Source organism: Haliotis rubra, unplaced genomic scaffold, assembly GCF_003918875.1.
Source record: "Haliotis rubra isolate DU_JTF1 unplaced genomic scaffold, ASM391887v1 Scf533, whole genome shotgun sequence".
In the NCBI taxonomy this organism is placed as follows: Eukaryota; Metazoa; Mollusca; class Gastropoda; order Lepetellida; family Haliotidae; genus Haliotis; species Haliotis rubra.
In genome coordinates this window covers 108,960-130,058 of record NW_025767228.1, presented here as the reverse complement: position 1 = coordinate 130,058, position 21,099 = coordinate 108,960, and the positions used below count along the sequence as shown (strand labels likewise).

Below are 21,099 nucleotides of genomic sequence, written 5' to 3'. Positions count from 1 at the left end.
TAAACATTCCTATCTTTTTTTCTAACCATACAGTGCATCTGCTTCAAAACAACTGCTTGTTTTTCATGTTTAATGTATGAAGATAATGTAGTGTAGATGGTGTCGTGTTTAAGTATAGTCATGCCCGTCGATAGACATGAATCACCGCAGACATGGTGGCTTGTGTGGTGTTGGATGTTGGGAATTTTCCAGCTATATGGTGACGATTTGGAAAACCAGTGTTTGACATAATCAGCATCCATCCACGCAGTTGGGAGACGATGACATGAGTCACCAAAGTCATCGAGTTTAACTTCCCGACGACAAACAAATCCAGTCGACCATGCCTCATAATCCTCATCTCTAAATAAACAATTTGCCAGACTGGCGAAAGAGCATACCACTGGCCGTCTTACCCGTGAAGATTTGGTCTTCGCCTCGTAAGAGACGATTAACGGGATCGGGTGGTCAGGCTCGCTGACTTGGGTGACACATGTCATCGTATCCCAATTGAGTAGGTCGATGCTGAATATGTCAATCACTGGATTGTCTGGTTCAGACTTCATTATTTACCGACCGCCGTCATACAGCTGGCACATTGCTGAGTGCGGCGTTAAAAAGACGTATGACGTTCCCACGAAATCTTGGTAGAAACACAGGTACGAAATGTCTGTAAGACTCGGCGCAAAGGCACGATTGGACAGATAGATGATGAAGTCATTGGGTTTAGAGAGCCTTTACGCTCATCGTTAAATATGGAAACGTTCGCTAAATGATACCGAACAAGGATAGCTTGTTTTCAATACATATGTCATTTCAAATCGTCACGTTTTGTTCCAGACGCCTTTTGGCCTTGAAGAAGATATTTCTTTAAACATTCCTATCTTTTTTTCTAACCATACAGTGCATCTGCTTCAAAACAACTGCTTGTTTTTCATGTTTAATGTATGAAGATAATGTAGTGTAGATGGTGTCGTGTTTAAGTATAGTCATGCCCGTCGATAGACATGAATCACCGCAGACATGGTGGCTTGTGTGGTGTTGGATGTTGGGAATTTTCCAGCTATATGGTGACGATCTTGGAAAACCAGTGTTTGACATAATCAGCATCCATCCACGCAGTTGGGAGACGATGACATGAGTCACCAAAGTCATCGAGTTTAACTTCCCGACGACAAACAAATCCAGTCGACCATACCTCATTATCCTCATCTCTAAATAAACAATTTGCCAGACTGGCGAAAGAGCATACCACTGGCCGTCTTACCCGTGAAGATTTGGTCTTCGCCTCGTAAGAGACGATTAACGGGATCGGGTGGTCAGGCTCGCTGACTTGGGTGACACATGTCATCGTATCCCAATTGAGTAGGTCGATGCTGAATATGTCAATCACTGGATTGTCTGGTTCAGACTTCATTATTTACCGACCGCCGTCATACAGCTGGCACATTGCTGAGTGCGGCGTTAAACGACAAACAAACAAAACAAACGGAAGAAACGTTATATCTAAAACACACATAATACAAAATACATGTACAGATCAACTTTTTTTATCAACTTCACTTTTAAACCTTTTATATGTTTATCATAAATATGTTTTTAAACATGGGGTGGGTGTAAAAACCCAAAAAAACCCAAAACAATAACAATAACCACATATTACACTACATCTGTATTAAATTCCAAATCTCTATTACTCTTTACCTATTTCATATTTTTTACCTTTTTAATTCGGCCTCCCATTCAAATTTCCCTTAATACTCAGTTTTTCCTTTTGTTGTTTGGTTGTTTTTGGGTGTTTTTGTGTGTGTGTTTTGTTGTTGTTGGTGGTTTTTTTGGGGTTTTTTGTTTTTGGGGGTGGGTGGGTGGGTAGTAACACCACTCTTTCAAACTTTCTATTTGTTGTCCCCCCCTCATTACTTAATAAGTGTACTACCCCTTCGCCTAAATACCTTAGTTGTGCGTTAAATATAGCAAATAACGTCAACAACAAGTTATGTTTATGAAACATTAAGGATTCATTATTGAACAGACAAACGCTTCCTCTCGGGACTTGTGATCGACAATAGATAGTTTTTCACAAGTTGTTTTCTGAACAGTCATTAAGCGGTTTTAGTTATTTTTGCTTATTTCTTAGTCCACGTGGACTTCGTATCTGTTCGATACAACAAAATAACTTCATATCGAACACGTATTGCAGACACTAATGTCGTAATACTTTACATTCGAGTTACCGTTATCTCATTAAACACATATCACATTACCGACTTAAGTTGCAACACACTATATTCACGATTTCGGCCAAACTTAAACTGGTGATTCAGAAAAAAATAACCAAAATAAACGAACAAAATAAGCGAAGGACGAATAATATACAACAAACGAATCTCAACAAGCACAAGATAGAGCGCTGACAGACAGACAGACAGAGAGAGAGAGAGATGCTTCTGGAAGAAAATAATCTAAATTAAATCGGCATAGAAGTTCAATTGAAAAGATACTTATCAGCATGTTGAGTAAACCATAATGAGTAAAACCATTGCTGTAAACCACTTCATGGTTTAAACATTTTTTCATCTAAACAGAAATAACCCGAATAGTTATGTCAGTTCCTTGCAGAATTAATACCACCCCCACTGAATGCATGTGCCACTAAAACATGCCTCCCGGCACTCAAGCGGCCGGCTTAATTGAGTTAACACTTGCTTTGCACTGGATCGCATAGGGGCATTGCCCGCTTCTGCAACAAGGACTTGTAACAAGGTGACACGTTGGTGCTGGGCTTTGTGTTCATCACGACTGTAATATCACTGTCCAGAGCTCTTTATGGCGATATTGCCCCATTGATTTGCTGCTGAAGCTGGTAATTGAATGACATTAAGGAGAGAATAAGGTACTTTTTCCTGTTGTAAACAGTACCTGTTTTTTCGTTGTGATGCTGGATAATGTGATTAATCTCCCGCCATGACATGGCGCTGATATTTGAACCCTAATGTACCGCACGGAACCTAATAATTTCAACTGGTTTTCTGCTGTACGTCATTGCTAGCTTTATCACCTAAACTTTACTGAGGGAGCTCAAAAAACACGTTTGTGGTTGTCTCCGATGTCATACTCGGGAATAGTGTAACAAGCGGCATACAACAATATTCACTCATTATCTTCACAACTGAAGAGTCGCTGAACGGCCTCTTGTAAATAAAGGACCTGGTATGACCAACACAAATATTTCTATGTCTATTGGCTTTTGTAACATATTTAATGATTATGCACCTCAAGAAATATAGATTATCTATATTGCATAAACAACTGGTTTGATCAAATTACTGTAACCATTTTATCTAAACATATTTATTTTCTGAAACCTGGTAGGTAAACAAGTATTTTATGCTCATATAAACACCGCCCCAACGACACAACAATTCCAAGATCGTTTTGGTTACAAGTAAGCTAAAATAATTGACAACGTATGTGCTCACAGATCAATAAAGCATGTGTTCATAAGTAAATGAAGCAAAGATGCAATTAACAATATGAAATCACTATGAAGTGCACATACAGGCATACATGAGTTCTAGCGTTTTAGATTCTGCAGTCATAATCCTACGAAACTTGCCTCAGCATTTACAAATCGATTTTTTTCAGTTGTGAAGTGATGAATCCTTTTCGTTCTTCAGTTTAGCCAGTTTTCAGGCGTTTCGAGTTAACCAGTACTTACCGTGTAGTCATTGCCCGGAAATCATAGCTCTTTTTGACATAATGGTTTGCAATGTTGAATATGGTTTCGAAAACAATAGCTTTGTCTCCTAACGTTCGGCGAAACATAGCTGTCTGGGTCAAGTCACTCGTGTTTGCTTGTTTGTTGTTCAACGCGAGTGAGTGAGTGAGTGAGTGTTTGTTGTTCAACGCGAGTGAGTGAGTGAGTGAGTGTAGTTTTACGCGCCCTCAGCAATATTCAAGCTTTATGGCGGTCTGTAAATAATCGAGTCTGGACCAGACAATCCAGTGATCAACAGCATGACAATCGGTCTACACAACTGGGAAACGATGACATGTGTCAACCAAATCAGCGATCTTGAACACCCGTTAGCCGCCTCTTACGAGAAGCATGGGTTGCTGAAGACCAATTCTTCACGTGTATCGAGTAACCCGTAGTTCGATACAAGAGGAGCGACTGTATTCAGGTATTGAGTTGAGCCAGAGATTGTTCGATGGTTGCTTGACATGAAACAAAACATGAGTGGTTATCCATTGGTGCTGTATTTGATATTGGCATCATTGTTGAGTTCTGGACCTAAACTTTCAGGCATTTCGGTGACAGTTTTCACCATAGTACCTTTATCAAAAATGTGTAATCTTTTGTTTAAATTCATTTTTAAGTGCGTATTTTCCAACATTATATCCAATCCCTGCGTGGGCATATAATGCATCTTACATGATCTATCGAATCATATTTTCACATTTTCAAACCGTGACAATAAAACACTACAAAAGAGTGAGTGAGTGTGATTTTACGCCGTCTTTAGCAATATTCCGGCAATATCACGGCGGGGGACGTCAGAAATGGGCTTCACACATGGTGCCCTTGTGGGGAATCGAACCAGGGTCTTCAGCCTGACGAGCGGACGCTTTAACCATCAGGCTACCCCACCACCCCCACTACAAAAGAGGGATTTTGTTGTAGCTCCTTTTCCAGGGCAACGTTCTTGCTGGATGGTTTCTACCCGGAAACGAGGAGCAACCTGATTTAATAAAATCGACAATATTTGAATGTACTGCTGTCTTTTTCAGTGACAGTCAGTCAGGAAATGGGAACAGAAAACGATCGAACCAACTTAATCCTGTCTGCGCTCTGCGTGGAACAGAACGGCCAGATTAGTCAAGAATGTTTAAATGGTAAATATAACGATTTTTTATGGCTTACTGGAACGGTAATGACCTTGCCGACAGCTTGGAGGTAGGAGACACTCGATAATTGAACACCTGGTGTTCTAATTTTCATTAAATACGCTCTTGTCTTACACAGTCGAACCTTGATGTCTGGAACCTCCCAAGGTCGACAGGCTCTTGAAATATTATTTAATTTACAATGAGATATGAAAGGCAAAACTAGATTATTTATTATTATTATTTATATGAATTGAGCTGTGACAAACACCAGTCGTACAACACGAAGTGGTTGATTAACATCCGCTAAGCATGATAGTACTATGATAGTATCAAAGTACTTGATATGTACTCAGTTAAAGTTGAGTGTGCAACTAACTTAGAGCAACACGTTCGATCGTGCACATCTCAGACGGTTTATGTGGAATAATTTCATAGGTTCCTATTGCTGTATGGTTTGGTTGTTAGTAATTTAATGCTGCACTCAGCAATATTCCAGCTATATTACGGCGGTCTGTAACTATTGATCAGACCAGACAATCCAGGGATCGATAGCATTAGCTGTCTGTTGTTTAACGTGGCACTCAGCGATATTCGTGCTGTATAGCTGTACCATGAACATCGACCTACGTAAGTTGGAAACTCGATTTATAGCTTTGACCATGAATTTATTGTTTAAATATGTATTTGGATGGTATTTGTAAGTAAACAATTATTATTGGAGTATTATGTTAACATATTAACACTCAACTTGTTAAGGGCAAGAGATTACTCGAGGGTCAGTAGGACCACGCAAGGGCGATACATTGATATGTCATAGCGATATGCCCAGCACTGAATCATTTCCTATTTACTTTACAGGATTGTCATCACGGAATCTGTACAGAACTTTATATGCCGCATTGGCGTCTCCACCTAGGTGAGTCTCATTAACCTACACTCAAATACAAAGAGGCCATATTTGCGGTAGTGTGTGGTCTGGTGCATAGATCCCAGGTCACAAATCAGTTAAAGTTAAGGAGAGGGCGCGGAGAGTCCTTGGATGGGCGACCGTGATGTGCAGCTTGTGTCGTCACACTGCCTGAGAATTGTTGACACACTCTGCACCATGGAGGGACATGCTCAAAGCGCTATAATCTGATTATTATTATCCCGGATAATCCAAGCTGCCTGTGAGGCGCTAGAAGGTTAATAGTCAAATGACTTATCCCACCGGGTACCCATTTTTCTGCTATCGAAGATATCGACTCTCTAACACACAAATATTGACACACTACCACACAAATGTCAACATAAAACCACACAAGTATCGGCACATTACCACGCAAATATAGACATACTAACACACAAATGTCGACACACTACCACACAAATATCGACGACCGTACAACACACAAATGTCGACACACTACCACACTAACATAGACACACTACCAAACAGATATCGACACACTACCACACAAATATAGACCGTCCAACACACAGATGTCGACACATTACAACACAAATATCTACCTTCCGACACACAGATGTCGACACACTACCACACTAACATAGACACACTTCCACGCAAATATCGACACAATACCAAAAAAATATCGACACACTACCACACAAATATCGACCGTCCAACATACAAATATCGACACACTACCACACAAACATCGACCGCCCAACACACAGATGTCGACACACTACCACACAAATATCGACCATCCAACACACAGATGTCGACACACTACCACACAAATATCGACCCTCCAACACACAGATGTCTACACACTGCCACACAAATATCGACATACTACCACACAATTATCGACACACTCACACAAATATCGACACACTGTTACACGAATATCGACGGCTGTCCACCACACACGTCGACACACTACCACACAAATATCGACCATCCAACTCACAGATGTCTACACACAACCACACAAACATGGACTCTCTAACACACAGATACGGCCACACTACCAGAGAAATGTCGACATTCTTATCACAGAAATGTCGACATTCTTATCAAAGATACATCGACACTACCACACAAATGTAGACACCCACCTCACAGACATCGACACACTACCACATAGACATCGACACACTACCACACAGATTCCACACACTACCATACAGACATTGACACACTGCCACACAGATACCGACACACTACCACACAGACATTGACACACTACCTAATAGACATCGACACACTACAACACAGATTCAGACACACAACAACACAAACATCGACACACTACAAAACAGACATCAACACACTACCACACAGACATTGACACACTACCTAATAGACATCGACACACTACCACACAGATTCAGTCACACTACAACACAAACATCGACACACTACCACACAGACATCAACACACTACAACACAGATACAGACACACTACAACACAGACATCGACACACTACAACACAGATTCCACACACTACCACACAGACATCGACACACTACCATACAGACATTGACACACTGCCACACAGATACCGACACACTACCACACAGACATTGACACACTATCTAATAGACATCGACACACTACCACACAGATTCAGACACACTACAACACAAACATCGACACACTACAAAACAGACATCAACACACTACCACACAGACATTGACACACTACCTAATAGACATCGACACACTACCACACAGATTCAGACACACTACAACACAAACATCGACACACTACCACACAGACATCAACACACTACAACACAGATACAGGCACACTACAACACAGACATCGACACACTACAACACAGATTCAGACACACTACAACACAAACATCGACACACTACAACACAGACATTGACACACTACAACACAGACATCGACACACTACAACAGAGACATCGACACATTACAACACAGATACCGACACATTACAACACAGACATCGACACACTACAACACAGATACTGACACACTATCACACAGACATGGACACACTACCACACAGACATCAACACACTACAGCACAGATACTGACACACTACAGAACAGACATTGACACACTACGACATAGACAGCGACACACTACCACACAGATTCCGCACAGTACCACACAGATACCAACACACTACAAAAAGATACCAACACACTACAAAAAAGATACCGACGCACTACCACACAGATACCGACACTCTACCACACAGATACCGACACACTACCACAACTTTCTTCTCATCTTCCGAACAGAGCAACTTCTCTATACGTTCGACCTCAGATCAAAATACCTATGTTGAAATCCCATGAACATCAGAGTAATCGGAAATCCAATGACCGCTGCTAATTGTATGTATTTACTTCGAAAACAACATTATCGTAAAATCTGTGTCAGTCGATTTTGACCACAGGTGGTGTTAAGGCTTGTCACAGGGAAACTGGACGCTCTTAAAAGGACAATGTCATGTCAAACATTACTGGACAAGTCCATTACTGGCCAGTCTGATATAGCATTTAATCGTCTATAAATACACAATCACTTTCTTTTGAAAACTGATAACATAATGACATTGTGAATGCAAATGTTTAGCCTGTTAATGGTCTCTCTTAGGCTGTCTCTGTTATCACGCCATTGGATACAAAATCGCTTTCCAAATAAGAGAGCAAACAAAATGGGATGCAACTCTTTGCTCAAACAGGACATGGGAAGTGCAAGGTTTGTTCCGAAACCCTTCCTTTTGTACTTTGGGACCTCCTGACACCGTAGCCGAATGTCAAGAGATGTCCAACAGGTCGCATTCGTTGTCTTCCAAAATATTGATGGGCAAATCGCGATGCCCATACGCCCACAAGACCAAGATATAATCTCCCAAGGGGACAATTCGTATTCCTGTTACCAGACCCTGTTATAGCTGAGCGCCTGTTGAAATTAGCTGGTGTTCTGTATGTCTCGTAATGAGCTAGCGAAGGAGTTTTGAAAGCTCTGTGAAGACCCTATACGAAACGTGATACCTTAGGGGGTTCACGTCAAGACGCCGAAAGCCGTTAATTGATTGCCCTACCCTAGCAAAGCCAGGGGTTGGGCGGTTTAATTGCTTATTACTCACGGGTGGAATGGGCTGATCGTCACTTGGGAGATTGGGGCCACTCATGACAGTACTCGACAGCGATACCTTCGATAGAAAAGCTATAATTATACGATTAGAGCCTAACTTAATATAGACGGAATACAGTTGTAGCCAATTAAGGCACGATTGCTTTTTATGTCTCGGGTTCTTTAGATGTATCTTATCACGCGAGCCCATATCTTAGAAATACAGGTTTCGGTAACACTAACAGGACGGGAATCTGTCCTCGTGTAAATCGCTTGAGGGCGAATAAGGAAGGTGTTTTATCATAATTGATAGTATTTCAGCTCGGTGAGACACTTATCTACTTCTTACACGCGAGGTGGATTATTGTGGATCTCGTTCAACATACAGGGGATGTTATTTATTTCTATATGTCTTTCTACACATCCACGTTGTGTCTAAGTTACGGGGCGCATTCTACGTCATCAGATATTGGGTGAATGCCTTGGCTATAGATCAATCTCTGACGTGGCTGGTCTCAACGGTGTAAACATTCAGTATAAAAGTGTTTCTAATTATATCACCTCATTTAGGCCATCCGTCTTGGTCCGTTTCTTTTTCCTTTGCAAATACTTCCGCACAGACTTTCTCATTACGGTATATAATAAATAAGAAACGAAATGTCCAAATGCAGATAGATATACAGGTAAAAGAGTATGTGACCAAATTAGAAGCAGTTCGTGTTAAAGGTATATTGGACCGTGAGGGGAAGTTGTAACATGTCAAGTGAAAAAACGAAATGTCCAAATGCGGATAGATATACAGGTAAAAGAGTATATGATCAAATTAGAAGCATTTCGTGTTAAATGTATATTGGACCGCGAGGGGAAGTTGTAACATGTCAAGGTGAAAAACGTTACAGAATAAGTAGATTCAGATCTCTTTATTTACTCACATCAACCCCCGGGGGCGAGGGCGTACACTCAATAATTAACATTAGATAATATTCATGGAACTATAAAATATATCAAGACCATGCAATGCATAAAGAAATTAACACCAAGATGAAGGGCTTGTGAACCTATTCATTAGTATAGTTGGAGGTGGAATCTATTTAATTTGTATGAATTAGGGAGTTGAATCAATTCTTAACCAGCTGAATCTATATTTATTTTCAATACAGTATGAATTAGCCGTGGAGCATAAAACAATCTATTCATTCTCACTATCAAACAAATAATGTTTAAATGGGAATACTTTTCACAAAACAAACTATTCAGTTTTAACACCATCACCAACTGACCATTCATTTTGGGCCCATCTGTGAAAGAACCACCCATTATATCTTCCTATTTCTATCAACAGGAAATCCAGGATTATACATCTTAGCCTATGAATCACATGGAACTAGTATATTCAGTAAGAGGCTTTTTCAAAGGCGAAGTCAGGTTTCATATACTTACATGGTTGCATTAAGACGGAGCCATGATGTTGAATTGCCAGTCTTGATGTTTGCAGGGACTGTGCTTGATCTGTTCCGGGTGAATAGTTTGTAATAATTTCGAACCTCAAAGCATTTTTCGGGAGATATAAATAATCTGTAAGTCGGAGTTTCCAGCTGTATAGTATATATTATGCAATAGTGCGTTTAATTTCATTTGAGACCGATGAATTGCTCACTTACACAAAATCTAATAATTGCAACAAAACGAAATTTTGCACAGTCACATAAAATCGACAGACAACTCTGATGATTTGTCTCATAAATTTGGACACCCGAATAAAACAGTTGTTTAAAAAACGATCTTATTTTTTGTCACTTGTCGCTATTTTTTTACTAGTGCGGACCACTTGATGGTAGAACAGCCAGGTAATCAAGAGGCGTACGTAGTTATATTTCAATTTCACACGTGCAACTCGCACACCTGGCTGTTCTACCAGCAAGTGGTCCCCCCTCGTAAAAAACAGCGAAAAGTGTGACTGTGCAAAATTTGGTTTTGTTGTAACTATTAGATTCTTCTGTCAGTGAGCAATTCATCGGTCTCAAATGAAATCAAACGGACTGTATACATTGCTTAATTGGCTTTTTAAGAGAGGAAGCTCCTGCAGAAAACGTTTCAAATGTTAACCCCACTCCAAATGTAATAGAACTGTGATGTTTTTTAGCAATGAAGTTATATAGTATCATATTGTGACGTCATGTGGATCCAACTGACCAATCAGCATTGATAATTGCTCATAACGATAAGTATATATTTTACACACAATCATATGGGTAATATTCAGTTGTTTGAAAATGACTTGTAACTTATTCAGTCAAGAATGAACAGAAATTCGGCTTCATTAACAATTAGGGACAACTTTAATCACAGTAAACCAGCGGTAGTCAGCCAAATCGATCAGGGTGAGTGAGTGAGTTTAGTTTTACGCCGCACTCAGCAATATTCCAGCTATATGGCAGCGGTCTGTAAATAATCGAGTCTGGACCAGACGATCCAGTGATCAACAGCATGAGCATCGATCTGCGCAATTGGGAACCGATGAAATGTGTCAACCAGGTCAGCGAGCCTGAAAACCCGACCCCATTAGTCGCCTCCTAAGACAACCATGTTTTGCTGCAGACCAATTCTAACCCGGATCTTAACGGGGAGCTTCATGCAGGAGGACTGTGAGCAATGATGCTGACACATCTGGAAACATAATCAGGGCAAAGCGGGATTCGAACACAGGTCAAACTTGCTTTGTAAAGGACGATTATCAATGCTTTCTATCCTATGTATACGAGCATTGTAGGAGCAATGTGTGAGCGATGTAAAAATACTACATTTTACTGTTATAACGATAAAATATCATTTGCACATATTCATAGGATCAAGGATGTTGAAAGGGGATATCAGGCCCGGTTTTTTTCGTGATAGCAAGTATTTTTTCCCATTCGAAACGTAATTGAACATTTTCTTTGCCGCAAAGTGCCTTCTTTGGTAATGACTGTTTTCGTGAAAGTGAACTGATGGAAATTTATCAATTAGGTTCCGAGGTCAAATCGATTGTGAGATCACTTAAAATCACAAGTGACTAAAAAACGTGTTTTACAACACCATTAATCCGAAGAGAGCGACGACCTTCTTCAAAGATAAGTTCAGTTTGGTGATATATTTATATCATCATATATCAGGCCTAATTTCATGACTCACAGACGCCTTAACCACCGCCCACTATAAATATATCATGCTGAACGTAAACACATTTTATTGATCAATGTGTCGTAAGAGGCGACTAACGGGATCGGGTGGTCAGGCTCGCTGACTTGGTTGACACATGTGACATCGCCTGGTACAGACTCGATTATTTACAGACCGCGGCCATATAGTTGTAATATTGCTGAGTGCGGCGTAAAACTAAACTCACTCACTCACTCATTGGTCAATGTGATGTGATAATAGTGATAATTATCACCTACGTGATTGAGTAAAACATCATGTCGTATATTACAACATAAATACAGGAATACATAATGCCTTTCAGAAAGAGGTCAAATATAACAAACGTTGTATACTCTCCCAAAAAGGAAACGCATCATGAAAAAAGCAATTTCATGTAGCATTGAATTAAAACGTGATTCATTTTACAAAAGGTTTTGCTCTGTTTATGAGTCCTATGGTATTTATGTTTTGAAACCACAACAAAACGCACCATCCGTAAAATACCAGAACCACAACATCAATGTGCTCCCCTGGCCCTCAAGATCACCGGACTTAAACCCGATCGAACATCTGTGGGATGCGACGCCGTAACCCTCAGCCCCAGACACTTCAGCAACTCGCACAGGCACTACAGGCAGAGTGGGCTGCGATTGGGCAACACGAGATTCTGAGACTTATTCGTTCGATGCCGAGGCGATGCCGTGCAGTTCTGGATGCCCACGGTGGTCACACGAGGTATTGACTTCAGCGCCACCACACGTCACCATGTGACACTCCTCGAGTTGGTGCCAAAGACGGATAAGTCTGCATTCCCAGTGTGCAATTTCGCTATATTTCATTGACTCATAAAGCCTACAAGATGTTTCAAAATAAACATAAAAATACAGTTGAAATTCCTATATGCGTTTCTTTTTTGGGAGAGTATATCTTGGAGGACACAGGTTTCCACAGTAATGGATGTCAAGACAAAGTGTGATCCTAAATATAGCACGTGTTACATTTGACCACTTTCTAAAGGACACTTTGTATTGTCATAGCTGTCGTTCATTGGAGCCGTGCCGACCTTTCACTTCTCAGAAGGGTTGATATAAATAAAAATAAAAGCGACACTTCCACCTGCAAAATAAATCTCTTCTAAAAGCACCATCGACAGTGATAACACCGGGTGTTTGCGAAAATATGAGCTTGTCCTCCCCATCGACAACCCATGCCTGTTGTAAGAAGCGAATAACGTGATCACATAGTTAGGCTCACATTGTCGATATATGTCATCTTAGCCCAGTTGCGTAGAACGGTGCTGGATTGTCTGATCCAGACTCAATTATGTATGGACTTTCGTCACATAACTGGAACGACATGTAGGTGGTCAAAAAAGAAACAAACACACGAACAACCAAATCCCTTTTGTCTGCAATCATTACACCACTCAACTATTATCACGACGGAGGAGCGAACGTTTCGCGAAGCGATCGCGGTTTAAGGGTCGTCGCGTCGATCAGAAAGGGTTCGTTTATGTACGATAGGTCTCAGATAATAGGGAGGTCTGCGGCTGTGTGTAATTGATGCTCGGAGGTCTTAATATCAACCACTGGTTCATCATTTACATGCCGCTATCATTGAGCAAGTGTGGCTTTAATATAAGAAATAAAACAACAAAAAGTAATAAAAATACATAGATAAAAATGATTAAACATTCCCTTTGGCAATACTGCGCAATGTAAAGTTCATCGCGATGAAGGTATGGAATAGTATTGCTGTATTTTGATTAAACGGACATTAATATGTCATGACAAATATTCACAATGTGATATGTGAAACTGTGTAACTAGATCGTGGATGTGTGACGATTGTTTTGAATAATAGCCCAAGGGAAACATCATATGTTATATAGTTAAAAGCCTACGTTAAGAGCGATACATCAAAAGAAAGGGCCTTGCGTTCAGTTTAGGAATAATTAGCTCTAACAAAGCTTTCTTTGCCAGCTGCTTTCTTTGCCATCAACGCCGAAGACGAAATCTACAACCAAAAACAAATTCGCAGCTATACACTATGGTTGGAGTGTAATAAATCACAATGGAAAATATAGATTTTCTAACATGAAAGAAACATTCCTCAGATAAACGACAGCGCATTTTGATCAAATTGCATTTTGTATATCGGGATGTACCCACGAATAAGTATTAAGGAGTGCCCATAAGGTGTGAGAGACAATGGAATTACACAGTTAGCAATATCCCAGTTTTCTTTTAAGGTGAGGTGAGGTGAAATTGGGTTTAACGTCGTGCTTGAGAATATTTCGCTCTTTTGACGACTTGCATGTATGTGTAGGTGCGGCTGCTTGTACTGGCCCAGACTGAAGCTGGTTTTATAGTGCTAGCCCACTGAGATACCATGCCGCAGTGAAGCATGAATACCCCACTCAGACACATTATACTGACTCCGAGCAGATCAGTCCTTGTTGTACCCATGAATGCCGAGCGCCAGACAGGGACCAACAAGTACCATATTTTAACGTCTGTTGGTATGACGCGATCGGGGATCGAACCCGCGACCTTCCGCTCTCCGGGCGGACGCTCTAACCGACTACACCACGGAGGCGGTTTTACTTTTAACATTTAAGAATGGTAATTATGGTAATGCAACCATTTCGTCAAGACAGTCTGTTGAGAATTCTGTTGTGAAAAGTGAAACAGAAGGCTGTCTGTTTGACGAGTCACTTCGCGCTTCCCAAAGATCCCTTCATGGACCAGAATAGTGCAATGGAAGATGACAATAATAAAATCCCTCAATCATAAAACCCCTTAAACAGCGAACTTGATAGTTTTGATAAAAATAATCTCCTTTTGTCTCAGATATGATTGAAAAGATTCAGAAAAAAAACACGGAAAATATGCGGACTTCACGTTTGTGTCACGTTTTGATCCCATGTACTAAGGGGTCCTCCTCCCAATTTTCCTTGGTGCCTCCGGTTTGCGGTCAGGGTAGTGAACAAGGCTGCACTTTTAGGGAGTCGACGAGGAAAGGTCTTTGTTGGGTTCAACGGGGAAGCGCTTCTTCAGAGAAGTCCCATTCACTGTCTAGGCTTTGTGTAAAGTGGGCCAGGGCCATGAGCTGATGATAAGCTGAAGTAGCCTGACTGTGCCAGGATCTTTGCTGCATTTATCTATAATAATTGTAATCTGTAAATAGGTGTCATCCGACCCCATTTATTCCACTGAAATATTGTTAATATAATATGAGGGAGGTGGGTAAAACGCTGCCCACTACAATACTACCTACATGTAGTGTAGTGTAGTGTGTAACCAGAATACGGGAACTGGGCACCGTCTTCTGGTTAACGATCAAACCACATGAGTACTAGTGGTGGTCCGATTAATTGAAATAATCCAAGATTGGTCGCAGTGACTAAACGACCAAGCAATCGAACACGTTTTCTCTTTATTGAACGCAACCAATCTTGGAACACTTGTTTGCATCAACAATATTTTTCACAAGGTTGCTTTTGTCTGTGTCATTAAATTTACATTTCATAAGCACAACAAGCTCGTTCCAAGTCATGATTGAATTTATCGTAAAGAATCCAGGAAATCTGTGTTCCTAACATACTAATAATCCTTTAAATATGCAAAATTTGCAAATGGATTTTGTTTAATTTGCAAAAACCCAAATTACTACATGTTTCTTCTTTATTATTCACAAAGACAACAGGAACATTTGATAAATGACGCTAACCAATTATTTTCGATGATTGATCGGTTGTAATGGACCAATCATCAATTATGAGATTTTAACCAATTCCCAACACATGTTTCGGTGAGAACAGAACAGAAAACCTTCCCCCATTTCGGGATGTGCACGAACTCTTTCCTTAGTAACGGTCTCTAAACTTTATTTTTAGCTTGATGGTTGGTTTGTTGATCATCTGCTATCCCAGCTGGAATATGAACTTAGCATACCAATTATGGAAGGGAATCAAAGGCTGAACATAATCGACAGAAATGGTCTATCTCTGCTAATTCTTCTCTGGATTGGATACTTAACAAAGTAACACCTGGGGACCTTACAAAACAGACCAGGCATATATCGAATGATTGGGGTTGACACCTCAGGAAAGGTTTCTGAAATCATAATTAGGATACAAGGATCATGTACGAACAAATTCGAAATTTGAATCTTTGCAAATCTATTATAAAATTGAGTATAGTTGGGTTTTTTACACCGTACAAAATATCAAGCCTCAGACTTGAAATGAGATTATGGCTGATATTCGGTTGTATTGTGACGAGTACAATTCATTCATTTATTCATTCCCAATTGATGCAAGACTACAATAAGAAACATTTTGATCTTGTCGTACAAAATATTCATTCCAGAGACTAGATGTTAGTCTGACGTAAACACCAACGTATCACTTTGTCTGAGCCAGTTTTCTGTGCATCTTTCAGGTTGGGAGACGTTTCATCAAAATCCGCATCCAGGCCCGACAAGCTCGCTCTTCCCGCGAAACGACGGCGAGAAGATACATCCGGTTTCTATAGCAACTGGTGATTACACAATCACTACGGAAGTGACGTCATGGACTCGCCACCTTTTAAGTGATATCGCTGGTTTGAGCCTGGTATAGAACCTACATGCCGCATGGACGAGAAGGTTATCATTTCAGAAAATGAAATGATGCAATATTTTTTCGGAATTTGAACACTTTCGAAACCCCGTTTTTCAACAGTGCCTGAGAGTGCCTCTCATACAACTCTATTCCGAAGAGTTTCATGGACAATTTGGACATGCCAGAACTATTTCGTTAAGAAAGGATCAATTGTTTGTTTCGTTTTGCATAGTGTATATCAACCATTTAATCAAGCTTAATTCTTTAACCAACATTTTTGAGATAAGGTTTATTGAAATTTTTTGACACGTCTGAATTTATTTAGGTTGTGTTTGTCTTGTTTGGTAATACAAGTGAATCTTAACAGTTAAGTCAAACATAATTATATACGAAACTTGTAAAGAAAGTATTTGTACCAATTCAGACACGTCTGAACGTTTTAGTTAAGAGAGGACCAAGTGTTGGTAACATCATTAAGACAACTTTAGAAGAAAACATTTGTAGACACAAGAGCTTCTGTCTGTAACTGTGTCACTAAATTGATACATAATCCTTTTATGATCATAACACGACCCCAGTTCTATTCCTTAAAGTAAGAATTTATCTTGACCTTACAGTTTCTATCTACCTTGTATAAGACGTTCGACGCTGTGTTCTTAAGTTAGTTTTTTTAATAAAGTCTCCTATTTCCTGTCTTCTGAAGATGGTCATGTTGGTGAGAGTGGAAACATAAAGGATTTCAAACCCAATGCTGTGTTTGTTCGTGGTATCATCACATATCGCGCGTTCCACGGAAGTGGTCTAGTGGAAAGAGTGTTTGCCGAAAGAACGGAAGGTCGGGATTCGAGCACATGGCCGCGGCATTCGGCATTAGGGAATAAAATATGGACTGGTCGGCAAGGAATCATCAGTGCAAACAGACGCACGCACACACACGCACGGACGCACGCACGGACACATGTGGGGTATCATTTTTAAACATTGCGGCATGGTATCTTCTTAGGGGAGGACTATGAAACGACCATTAGTCCTGATTAGTACAATCAGACTTACACACACGCACAGGCGCACGCACGGACATATGTGGGGTATCCTTGTTAGACACTGTGGCATAGTATCTTCATGTGCTAGCGCCATAAAACGACCTATACACCAGATTAGTACAAGCAGACGCACACACGCACGCACGCAAGCACGCACGCAAGCACGTGCATTGTGTTTGTGGCTTTAGTCAATGTGAAAAAACAAACAAATAACAACTGTTGACAACAGCTAAAACGAAAACAACATCGTTACTGAAGTTCAATATACGTGTTTTGGCATTTCATTGTTTTAACAAATGGTTTTATCCTAGCAACGTTTAAACGAGAACGGTACTCGTTTCATGAAGTCAAATGTTCTCGGTAATTTACTTCAGGCAAAAGGGAACGCATCACAGCTCGAGTTCCACACTGCGGAAAATCTAATCATCATTTGGGGCTCTCAGTATGTCCTCTATTGCCAGCATGTATGAAATAAACTACCGTCCAAAAAGGGAGTATACCAGTAGTTTCGAAATCCAATTAAGAAACAACAAAAAATATGTTGAATATTTCATTAAAGTATTCATTTCTGCATTATTTGAACATAAACACAATTCAGAAATAACAATGATAAAGAAATGAAAATGAAACAAACACATGGGTGGGGTGGGGTCCAAAAATGGATCATAACAATAAAACTACAACCAGAAAGTTTTTGAAAATGCCAGGTATACAATTTAGAGCCATGTACTGAGTCTGCCTCAGTAGCGAGTATGTCCTCCTTGAGCATTGTGACAAGCAACAATGCGTCGGCGCATGGATGATGTAAAGCGTCTAATGACGTTGCGTGGAATCTGTTGCCAGGCGTCATTCAGGCAGTGTTCCAGCTGTCGCACGTTGACTGGGGGTACTGGTCTGTTCCTCATCTGCCTGTCGAAATGGCCCCACAAATACTCTATAGGGCTCATGTCTGGTGAACACGCTGGCCCTGGTAAGACGTGGGCGTTCATGTTGTTCGGGTAGTCTTTTGTCAGTCTAGTGGTATGAGGTCTTGCATTATCATGTTGGAAGACAATGCCACGTGGCTGTTGGTGAATGAATGGAAGGGCTACCGGTCGCAGAATGTCATCCCTGTACTTCTGTGTAGTAAGGTTGCCACGAATGATGACTAGCCTTGTTTTCAGATCACCACATATTCCTCCCCACACCATAACACCACCTCCACCATACGCCGGATTTTCTTGGATACATTTAGGAGCTAAACGTTCTCTAATACGTCTCTAGACAGGTTGACGGCCATCAGCTGTGAATACGCAGAACGGCTCTCTCGCTCTTTACTGCGGTCAGGCATTCTGTGACAATGCTTTGTGTCATCAGCTGCTTTTATACGGTTTTTCTGCACGTGCATTTCGTGGAGCACGTGCATGTTACTTTTTCAGAAAATGAGCATTTGAGCGAAACAGTTCCCGAGACGAGAAATTTGTCATTACAAACGAGTAGCCATTACCTTGTCACATGTTTCTTGTCACATGTTTTTCCTGGATCTAGGTTTAAAATTAAGATTTTAGACGGCAAAAATATTTGGTATACTCTCTTTTGGACGGTAGTATATGTTTGCCTTTTAACATCAGCAAATATCAGTAATTGTCCCGCTGACTTCCTATCTCCATATCAGGGAAAGAATTAGTTTTTGGAGTACAGACACATATATACATTCTGTTTATAGACATCAAGTTTAAATCACACGGGTTTTCAACCTTTTTGTTGCTTTGTCCATTACGGACAACATTGATCTACTGGTCAAATGCAATTGTGCGTAGTTTGTGCCTGATGATTTGTTTGCATGATACTTAACACCACGCACCTTTTGAACGCGATCTTTCAGCTGCATTATTATTATTATTTACAGATTAAAACTAGTAAGCAGCAGAGAGGGTTCGGGGTATCCTGGCATAGTCAGGCTGGTAAAGATCATCATCAGCCCAGGGCCCCTGCCCATTCTACATGCAGCCCAGACAGCGAATGGGACTTCTCCAAGGGAACGCTGCCTAGTCAAACCCACCAAGAACTTTCCAGAGAATATGTAGACTCTCCAACACAGCATTACCCAGAGTGGAGAACCCGGGCACTCTCCTGATCTGCGCCAAGAGATCAGGAAGTACCAAACCAAGGGCACCGAGAACAATGGGGAGTCTGACGACAGTGTACTTGGAATGCAAGCGAAACATTTCAAAGGAGAGGTCCGCATATTTAGAATGCTTTTCCTGAATCTTGTCAATCACGTTGCTGTCAGAAGGGACAGAAAATGCAATGATATGAAAAGCTTTATCAAAAAAGACAAGATCAGGTTTGTTGGCATGAATTCTTTTGAGGCTGTATTTGACGCCATGACGCCCTGGACATGTTCAGGGTCATACCATTGATGGACCTCGGAGTCAAAGCCACAGGCATGGCGAAGACGGTAGTAAATCATGCCTTTTAAGATATGCTGTTTGTGCCAAGGAACGGCATCCACTAACAAGGTGTTGGACAGTCACTGGACAGTCGGCATTTCATGTTAATAATTTCTTTAATGATCACATTTAGGCGACTAGTCCTGAGCAGCAAAAAGGAAGTTTTAGACCAGCCGACTTCATCCAGGTGAAGGAGTAGGTTAGATTGCTATTCTGTTCCACACACTGCTTGTACACACGATGCAATGGCTTCTCAGAAACCTTCTCCACAAAAGACCGACCCTGGGCAGACTTGGTGAAGGACTTCACCTGGTTAACTCCCATCGCTGTACCGTCTAGCAGTACATCGCCATCAACAAAATCAACCTCAAATTTTAGATGCAACCATGGCACGCTTAAACTAGCTGTGGAATTCCTTGCTTTCATCATGAGTCTTGACGTGCATCACTAGAGGATCATCCGATAAATAAATATGTGCAAATGTACACAAATAATTCTACCATGAAAAGCCTTCACATTAATCAAACCCCGACCTCCGGTATTGATTGGCATGTATAAACGGTTAAGAGAGGAACGAGGGATGTGGGCTCTGTTATCAGACATGATCCTTCTGGTCAGACAGTCAAGAATTGGATATCTTGTTTTGTCCAATCAACTACTCCAAATGAATAGGAAAGTATTGGCACAGCAAAAGTACTGTGGCTTTGACCTTGTTTCGAGCATTTAGCTCTGAGCTCCAGATTTTCTTTAAGCCAGATTTGTACTCGCCCGAATCTGGGCATTCTGGAGCTTGTCTCGAACTTGCATTCGAAGATAGGTGTAGGTCTGGTTTTCCACGAGATGCTCAATAACTCCTCCCCCTTGTAACTTGACCGATCCATCATAAGTTACCT

At 40.8% G+C, this 21,099-nt stretch overlaps 1 protein-coding gene across 1 annotated transcript in view; it reads left to right on the top strand.

Annotated features, from left to right (window-relative positions):
- LOC124253156 overlaps positions 1–17,480 on the top strand; it is an 89,642-nt gene extending 72,162 nt beyond the window's left edge. Inside the window, exons 2-4 of the mRNA XM_046686873.1 lie at positions 4,771–4,875; positions 5,728–5,785; positions 16,571–17,480. Coding sequence (XP_046542829.1) covers positions 4,771–4,875; positions 5,728–5,785; positions 16,571–16,673 — 266 coding nt within the window. The 3' untranslated portion in view covers positions 16,674–17,480. The remainder of the gene's footprint in view (positions 1–4,770; positions 4,876–5,727; positions 5,786–16,570) is intronic.
- The last annotated feature ends 3,619 nt before the right edge of the window (positions 17,481–21,099 follow it).